The 9,009-nt window shown below is 44.6% G+C and overlaps 1 protein-coding gene and 1 long non-coding RNA gene across 4 annotated transcripts; both read left to right on the forward strand.

The window, feature by feature from the left end:
* The first annotated feature begins 4 nt into the window (after positions 1–4).
* LOC142416646 (uncharacterized) lies at positions 5–3,241 on the forward strand. Of its 3 annotated transcripts, none has more exons than XR_012777777.1 (4): positions 5–298; positions 567–757; positions 1,409–1,509; positions 3,197–3,241. It is a non-coding gene; the product is annotated as an uncharacterized LOC142416646 (long non-coding RNA). The 3 variants fall into 3 exon arrangements; XR_012777779.1 differs by having other exon boundaries at positions 5–195; XR_012777778.1 differs by having other exon boundaries at positions 6–298; positions 618–757.
* Positions 3,242–3,679: 438 nt separating this feature from the next.
* Positions 3,680–8,611, forward strand: RAN (RAN, member RAS oncogene family). Its single transcript, XM_075516431.1, has 7 exons — positions 3,680–3,836; positions 4,815–4,857; positions 5,785–5,869; positions 5,963–6,088; positions 7,125–7,312; positions 7,895–8,065; positions 8,174–8,611. The coding sequence occupies exons 2-7, from the start codon at positions 4,822–4,824 to the stop codon at positions 8,216–8,218; spliced, it is 651 nt and encodes a 216-aa protein (XP_075372546.1). The 5' UTR covers positions 3,680–3,836; positions 4,815–4,821; the 3' UTR covers positions 8,219–8,611.
* The last annotated feature ends 398 nt before the right edge of the window (positions 8,612–9,009 follow it).

Here is a 9,009-nt window from a genome sequence, read left to right on the forward strand (position 1 = left end):
CCCTTGCGCTGCTGACGTCACGGTGAGAGCGGCTGCTCGGGCGGGGGCAGCTGCAGCCGTGCCGCGGCCCTGAGGTAACTCCTCAGCTGCGCCCGGGCTTCTCCGCTTACCGACGGCGGTGGCGGGGGAGACGCCGTGAAAGAGCAGGCAGCCGCCCTAGTATTTGCGAAGCAGCATGCGAGAGCGGTCGGGAAGGTATGGCTGAGCAGAGCATTGCCCCATAAGCGTTGAAGAGGGGCGCTTCAAAGGAGAGAAATACTTTGTGTTGGGGAACTGAGGTGTCTGAACGCTACCACAGGTACCTACAAGGAAACTCCTGTCCGAAGGAAGCAGTGCTGCCTAGACCTATCCCACCACGAAATACAATACACGCAATTTTGGGAGACTATCATGAAAGAAAGAGTTGTAAAAAGTTGTAATATGATTTTTTTTTTAGTTGAATTTTATTTAATTCTTTTCTGCTACGTGAGGTGGGTAGGCCCCAATTGGACTTCATGTAATTCATGTTTAGTCCAAAAAGTGCACAGATAGCCTCCTCTCTTTGCTGACACTTCTGCTCATCACAGGCCAGAGGCACATCCCTTTGCTGTTCCGTAGTACTAAGCTATGGCTCGCAGTCTGCTGTTCACCCACAGAACAGCTAAGAGTGATCCATATCGTGACTGGAAATCAAAAGAAAGCTGCCTACTCCCGCTCCATGGAGCAGAGGATGACCCATCGACTTTAACTCTTCAGCTAAAATGTGTTGACGTTGCCTGTAAGTGATGTTTAGGGCTCTAGTAAAACACCGAAACTTTGCCAAAGTCCTAAATCTGTACAATAACAGGCATGTCTTGGAGGTCTGGGAGTTTCTAGGAAGTAGAGCACTCGCATACTATGGAAGGCAGAAAATCCTCAGTGGTATTGTGTTCTTAGGTGCTTGCTAAAAAGTACTACTTCAGACTATAGTCAATTATGTGTAATTATTAGTATCTCAGTTCTATCATACATAGACTTTATCTTCTAGACTACATGTTCAGCAACTGTAAATTCTAAAAATGTTATTTTTGGATACTGAGCATAATAATCCAATGCATCATTTTCCTCATGTATTTAAAGAATTTCATTCCAGTGCTGGGTCTGGAATTTAAAGATCCTGAATTAGCAGTGTAAGCCGCTTTAATGACAGTAAATTGCCAAATTTTTATTTTCTGAAAACATTTACATCTGCCCTCCATCATTGACCTAATAAATGCTTATCTTCCAAGAGTATAGTCTCTTAACAAAACCTAGTCAGACATGTTTTACTTGGTGAAAAAATGAATAAAGTTTGTCTTTTGAATACGTACTTTGACTGAATTTTGCTACTGTGTGATGCATGTTACCTATCCATGCTGAAAGTGACCAGTTTCCTCTTCAAACCTTTTAGTGTAATTTCCTGTGTCGCCTTGAACACCAGTGTGCAGACCTCCGTTCCTGCCTCAGCTCATGTTCCAGAGACATTTCCGCAATCACTGCTTTAAATGGGAAGTACAATTATGTTCCTTTTCATTGCTTGCCTGCATATATTGTTGCCTTCTTTTACAGTTTACAAAATTTTGCTCCCTACTAATACAGAAGTTATATTCAAATATGCTGTTTAGCTCTGTGACTCTGTTTATCTCCAGTATTACCTTTTGTACCATTCCTCATTTGCATCTTCAGACACTTACTTAGTAAGGGCTGCCTTTTGCTTCGTGTGTTTATCTGCGTCAGTGAGTTGCTAAGTTTGTTCACAGTTGACCTGAGTCAAGATATAGGAAATGTAAAGATCTTTTAAAAGTTCTGCCGTATACCTAGTGACGTCTTAGGGACTCTAATCTTTTAGATAGTGATCTAACACCGCTGATGAGTGCTTGGAAGTGTTTTGTTGCCTTTGTTGAATGGGGTTATCTGGAGCAAATGTTTTGTGGATCGTCTGAACTGAACACTTATACATGATGATAAAACAGATGATAAAAACTAGATTCCACATAGTAATTTATCTTCATAACAACTAAATAAATATTTGTTAGAAGCTCAAATGCTATGATAGGGGACTTCTTAATTAGAAATCTATTTTAATTATTCCAAATTAAAGTATCAAATAGTATTACCATTTTGTTTGCAGGAAAAAAAGTAGTTTACTGATAAATTTGTAACAATATTGAGAAGTTTCTAAAGTACACTGCATGTTCTATACACAGTTACAGAATGCTTTTTTTTTCCCTGGAAGTGTTTGTATTCTTAAAAACTGCCAAACTTCACTAATGTGGCTTTATGGGCTCCTATTTATAAACGCATGCCTGTTTGTCAAGAAGAGAGGTGGAACTCACAAGGGTTTTATAAAGATAGCATTGGCTGAGAAAAAATTAAGATGAGTAACATATTCTGAAAAATATCCTTCCTGACATCTAGAGGCGATCAGCAAAAAATGCTAAAAAACCCACAAACCCAACTTGTCCAAGAAAGAGAAAGCAAGTTCAACAAGCCAGTGATTTTTCCAAACAAAGAAAATCTTACGCAACATTTGGATTGGCATTACGCTATCAAATAAGCAAAAATTACAGCAGAGTGCAGCCACTCTTGTAAAACGTACTAATACGTTGCCTCTGTGTCTGTAGACAATGAACAAGAAATAAGCTATGTTTCTGTATATCACCTGCCATGAAATATTTTCTATGTTAATTCAGTCCAGAGATACTTAAAAAAATCATTTATTGATTCTAGATTATGGAGTGCACCAGCAAACTTTATGCAGACCACATAAAAGTTGTTTAAGTATACTGCAGTAAAAAAAAATCAGGGACCTTAAAAATCAGTGTGAACTCGTGAACTTGGTATTTATAGAGCTATGCTAAACACGTTCTTTGAAAGTCAGTTTTTGAACAACTTTGTTCCACTGAAGTTTGGACTTGAGAGCTTAGAGAACTGTTCTAAATCCAGGGCTTACAAACAACTTTTATTTTTATTAATGCACTCTCTAGTGAACGCAGATCAGTTTGTATGAAGAACTGAAAATAATGGTCATAAGGGACACGTAAGGGAAGTCCTTTTGAACACAGCCACTTTTACCTGGGAGCTGTTCAATTACATTCTCCTGCTGCTTTTAAAGACCGCTTCATTAAACCGTGCTGGAGGCAGTTTAATAGGTTTTCTAAGTAACTACATGCAATTTTTAAACTTTGTCCGCAGGAAGAGTATCCCCAGCTGACTAGCTGATCCCACACACTGGAACACTTTCTGAGGCGATTTTAATGATTGAACAGGGAGACTGCCGAGTTCCCTGGGCAGCTCAGCCTGCCACAGGGGCTCTGCCTCAACCCTCACCACCACACCTGGGGCTTTGCAGCAGAAGGTGCTACTTAGAACCACGGGTTCAGTCCCCTCTCTAACAGCCGGGGGCTACACAGGGCCGGCGCCGGGCGGAGGGCAAAATTCAGCGGGCTGGAACCTGCTGCGGCCGCGAACGGTGCGTGCGCGCCCTCCTGCCCGCACCGCAAAGGAACTTCTCCCCCGCTCCCTTTGGTCAAACGGGCTAAGCCCCGCCAGGCCGCTGCCACCCGTGGAGGGGCAGGACCGCCCCGCTCAGGGCGCGGGGGACGGCGGCGAACAGGGCCCCTCAGGGCCGGCAGCCATGGCCGCCGTCCGCGGCTAAACGGCGTCTGAGAAGTCGCGCGCCTGGCTCCCTCCCGCCCGCCCCTTACCACGTGACGGCCGGCCCCTCCCCCTCCCTGTGGCCGCGCGGCGTCGCTCTCCGGGTATTTGAACCGCGCTTCCGCCATCTTCCCAGCGCCCAGTCACTGAAGGGAGCGACGCGGAGAGAAGCCTCGAGAAAGGTAACGGGGTCGGGACGTCCTCCTTTTCCTTCTAGGAGCGGGTGGGAGGAATTGTGGCCGCTTGAAAAAGCGTGAGCGGTGGGGATGGCGGACACCGTTAGCCACCGCCTAGGAGCGGGGGTAGGAGATGGGCTGGGTTGCAGTGAGGCGAGGTTGGGCCTGAGCGAGCGTTGCAGCTGTGATACTTGACTCGTGTGGCGTCCCTTCTCCCCCCGCCCCTCGGAATGGGAGAGGTAGAAGGGTGGGAGCTGTGCTCTGTTCCATCCCAGGTAGAAGGGCGGGCGAAATCCCGGAGGAGAAACAGCGCGGGGCCTCCAACGGCCCGAGTCTTTGGGGGGGGAGGGGAGGTGGCGCGCGCTGCTCAGTCATGGTGGCTCATGGCGGGGAGAGCGCGTTAGGCCCGTTGGTGGGGGCTGGCGGGAGGCTGAGGCCCGGCCAGGGGAAGACTCTGCTCGGGAGCCCCAGAGGACCCGCTGTGGGCTCTCCCGATCGGAAGGCAGATTCTCGTAAGGGATGGGATGCCGATTCTGGGCGGGCTGGGGGAGGGGGCTTTCTGTGGAGCGAGGCTGGGGTCGGCTTTCGCTGAGGTGTCCTTCGGAGGCCGCGGCTCAGGCTCTCCTTTCTCGAGCCCGAGAGCCAGAGGGGTGCGGCGGCGGCAGCCTGCCGTTACGGGGCTTCGGGGGTGGGCGGGGAGGTGCCGCCGCCATTACCGCGCGCACTCCCGCCGCATGTGGGGAGACGTGGAGGCGCTTCCTGCCCCATGAATGGGCCCGGGACCACGCGCGCCGTCACGCCGGAGAGGAGGGGGGAGCGGCGGCGTGGGCCGAGCCTCGCCTCCTCGCCGGCCCCGCTGACTGGCGCGCAGAGCACGCGCCTTCGGAGGCGATTTGGGAACTGAAAAGGGCGCCCGGCCCCTTCCGGCTGGGCCTTGAATCAGCTCGCCTGTTGTGAGCTCACATGCTTCCATTTCCCCTGCAGACCCAGCATGGCCGCCCAAGGAGAGCCCCAAGTGCAGTTTAAGGTAAGGGAGTGGTTTGTTGTGGGTGCTGTGTTGTTTTTTTTTTTTTTTTTCTCCTTTCTTTCCCTTCAGTAGAAAAGTAGCAGGAGCGACTCTTGAGTGCCAGCGTGGATGGTAGGTTTGGTTTTGAAGTGCTGGTCTTTCCTTAACGGTGCAGTCAGCTTATTGTGGTATTGCATATAACTTGTACAACAAGATTCTGTTGTACTGTATCAATCTGATGCTGTGTGTAGTTTAGTGTAAGAAATTTTAGTGATGCTTTGCCTATAGAATGATTTAAATTTCAGAGGCGAACTTGACAGCAACAAGCAAAAAGTGCTTAGAGTGAATTTGAATAGTCTGTTTTCTGTTGTGGGGAAAATTGTTCTAATTGCTTAGGGAAAAACCCTTAAAACATTTCGGAACAGAATTTTCTGGTGTGGGGGGGGCAGGAGGGGGTCGTTTTCGTAACAGCCAAAAGTCCTTAATACTGCTGTATGAAAGGCTGTTACTCGTGTTTCTTACAATACTTAGCTAGAGTATTCCAGTTGTTAGTAGTGCAGTTGTTTGGGAGTTTTTAAATTGTAAGATTACAGTGGGTTTTTCCAGTTTGGGTCCTTAAATGAGTTCCTGTGTAAATATGGTCACATTCAGGTTGAAAACCCCAAATATTCTTAATTCAGTCACTTGTAGTTTAGTAGAAACATATTAACATTGCATTGTAGTTTTCAGCTATAGGAGCTAGGTAAGTCTGACTAGAGGTATTGTGTGATAGGCTTAACAAATTGGGTCCCAATACAGTCAGTCACTTCATAGGGAATTCAGTCTTTTGTTTACAGCGTCTTGTAGGACTAAGGTCTTTGTAGTAATAATTAGTATTTAGACTAAAATGACCAATAAATGTCTCTAGAAGTGTATTGCTCTGACTTTTTTGCTTTTATCTATCAACAGCTTGTCCTGGTTGGTGACGGTGGCACTGGTAAAACAACATTTGTAAAACGTCATTTGACTGGTGAATTTGAAAAGAAGTATGTAGGTATGTCTGAAGAAACATTTGAGATCTAATATGTTACAATTAGAAGTGCAATTCATGACTTGCTAAGTGCACTGCTTTTTCTTATTACTATAGCAACGCTGGGTGTGGAAGTTCATCCTCTGGTGTTCCATACTAACAGAGGCCCTATTAAATTTAACGTATGGGACACAGCTGGCCAAGAGAAATTTGGTGGCCTGCGAGATGGCTATTACATCCAAGGTAAGATGTGTGTGTATATGTGGGAATATTCTGTACCTCTTACAGTTCAATTTTTCATTCTATTCATGTTGGCCACTCTGAAAGCTGTCAGTGTGGCTTGCAGTGATGAGCTGGTTTCTGGGTCTTCAAACTCTTCATGTAAATACAGTAATTTCCTTTGCTAGGCAACTTGCACTGATGGAGGAGTATTCCAAGATTGTGTTTCAGTATGCTGTTGCGGGCTTTGGTATTAATGAAGAGTAATGGTGCACCTTATATGACAAGATATTGCCGATGAAATTCGGTGGTGAAGAGGTGAAAGTATGTGCTTCAGTTAGTACAGATTTGTGTTGGTATTAATGTACTGTGCTAAGGCAAGGACTTGGAACACACAAACTGTACAGTTTTTAGTTGTGATGATGAAATTGTACATCTCCATGCTGGAGTCTAGTTGTCTTTCTGAAGAAGTACTGATAGTGTCCCTGAACTTCTGCTTGGCCAAGCTCTGTGCTGTGTGTACTTCAGTCACCTGCATATCTTAAAATTTTGCACGGGATTATTAGAGTTTGACATCGTTGCTTTTCCTTTAGAAGTATCAGGATCGAGTCAAGCCCCCATGTTCTTACAAAAACTGTTCTGGACAAGGGCATCCTGAGATGTGGACTACAAGCTCTCAACCTACCTGAAAGCCACAATAGAATGTCTGAGATTAGTTATATAGGTGTTAAGTAACTTCTGTCAAGTATTTGTGTAAAGTAAAGTTGACTTTTGTAATCCTTGTATATTCTCATACCATGCAACACCTTGTTACTCAGTGGGACAGTTGCATTGATAAAACTAGTTGGTGTTTCAGATGGGGCACTAAAGGTGTGAGATCCCATGGCCATGGACCACTTTTAACAGAACATGGGCTCTCAGAACTGTGAAGCCGAGAGGGAAAAGTTAATGCAGACGCTTAACCCTAACGTGGGATTTCTATGGGTACCTCTTCTTTCTCCCATCTTACAAGCAAGTGCTTACTCTCCGTATGTAACTCTTGACTATTCTTTTATTGCAGCTCAGTGTGCCATCATAATGTTTGATGTAACATCAAGAGTTACTTACAAGAATGTACCTAATTGGCACAGGGACCTGGTACGAGTATGTGAAAACATCCCTATAGTGTTGTGTGGCAACAAAGTGGATATTAAGGACAGAAAAGTCAAGGCAAAATCCATCGTCTTCCACAGGAAGAAGAATCTCCAGGTATGTTGGCATGAGTTTGTAGGAATCAAGTTTGTTGGGTCTAATGACTGCAGTTGGGTTCTATGTAGTAATCAAGTGTTCTGCCTTTATCACTACAGGCTATAATATTTCAACTTTACATCCTGTTGGCCGCTTGAACCTAACTTCAGGGAAGGGGGAAGTGATGATATTAAAGATGATCATCACTGGTCTCGAGCAGAAGCTATGCTAAGCTCTTAAAGAGCTTGTGTGCATTTGGCTTCCACTGCTCAGAATCTCATCAGATGACACAGAAGTGAGACTAAACTAGATCAAGTCACAGGAAAAAGATAGATGCACTATTGCCTCCTGAAAGTTCCATCTTTGATCAGATTGGATACCTTACTTTTCAATTATCAATTTCTGCCTATTTGCCTGAAACTGTATGTTTCTAGACACTTAGATCATAACTGTGTCTGAGAGCATAAATGGAAGTCATGTGGTCAAAAAGAACACTAAGGTAAAAGTAGAGCTGATATTGTGCATGTTACTCTTGGTATGCCCTAAATATCAGTTACAGGTGTCTTTTTTTTAATAATTTACAGTAATGTACTTTTTTTGCAGTATTATGACATTTCAGCTAAGAGTAACTACAACTTTGAGAAGCCTTTCCTCTGGCTTGCTAGAAAGCTAATTGGAGATCCTAACTTGGAGTTTGTTGCCATGCCTGCTCTTGCACCACCTGAAGTTGTTATGGACCCAGCACTGGCAGCACAGTATGAGCAAGACCTACAGGTAAGTAAGAAAGGGCACAAAGGTCAAATGATTGCCTCATAACTAGTGTTTGGACCCCAGGGGCAAATAACTGAAGAACAGTTCTTAAGTGTAACTTCTTTGTTCTAGATTGCTCAGACCACTGCACTGCCAGATGAAGATGATGACCTGTGAAGGGATGAAGCTGGAGCCCAGCGTCAGAAGTCTAGTTTTATAGGCAACTGTCCTGTGATGTCAGTGGTGCAGCGTGTTTGCCACTTTATTATCTAGCTGAGCAGAACATGTGCTTAATCTTTGGGATGCTGAAAGAGATGAATGGGCTTCGGAGTGAATGTGGCAGTTTAAAAAAAAAAAAAAACAACAAACAAAACAAAATGAAAAAAAAACCAAAACAAAAAACTTCATATTTTGGACCTGCATATTTAGCTGTTTTTTGGACTGCAATTACTTCCCCTTTTGAGTTTCAAATATAAGACTGCTGCAGTCACATCAGAGTGTTAAGTGGTAAATCTTGTTTCTGTCATTCCCATTCTCTTTTGTTTAGATAATAAAGTTGTATTTCAAGTATCTTTAAGCAAGTGAACTTTCATGCATTGTTAGGAAAACTCTTCCAAGTGTCTTCTGTTCTTCAGTTGAGGCCAATACTTGGTTGTCTGCTGCATTTCTCATTCTCTGTTCTCCTTTTCCCTCCTGCTTCTCATGTTATGCTCTTCTTGCTAAATCAGAGCTAACAGTTAATCTTTCTTTGATTTCCTGAAGCATATAATTAAAGCACCTGAGGAAAGCTGAACTAACTGCTAGGTAAAACTAAAGCAGTGAACACTTGACTGGTAAGTGCGACTGGATCAACATTCCCATGCAAATGGGAATGTTTGTGGTCTGCAGGGTGTCTTGAGAGAAAAGTATGTAGTTCAGCTTGCGTATGCTACCATTAGATACAGTCTCTCAACTCTCTAACTTCTAGT

Source organism: Mycteria americana, chromosome 13, assembly GCF_035582795.1.
Source record: "Mycteria americana isolate JAX WOST 10 ecotype Jacksonville Zoo and Gardens chromosome 13, USCA_MyAme_1.0, whole genome shotgun sequence".
Classification (NCBI taxonomy): Eukaryota; Metazoa; Chordata; class Aves; order Ciconiiformes; family Ciconiidae; genus Mycteria; species Mycteria americana.

Excerpts from the sequence above, each read along its gene's own strand:
- RAN (XM_075516431.1), top strand. The coding sequence starts at position 4,822 with ATGGCCGCCCAAGGAGAGCCCCAAGTGCAGTTTAAG. Across the intron at positions 4,858-5,784 it reads AGCCCCAAGTGCAGTTTAAG|CTTGTCCTGGTTGGTGACGG; the intron begins GTAAGGGAGTGG and ends ATCTATCAACAG. Across the intron at positions 6,089-7,124 it reads AGATGGCTATTACATCCAAG|CTCAGTGTGCCATCATAATG; the intron begins GTAAGATGTGTG and ends CTTTTATTGCAG.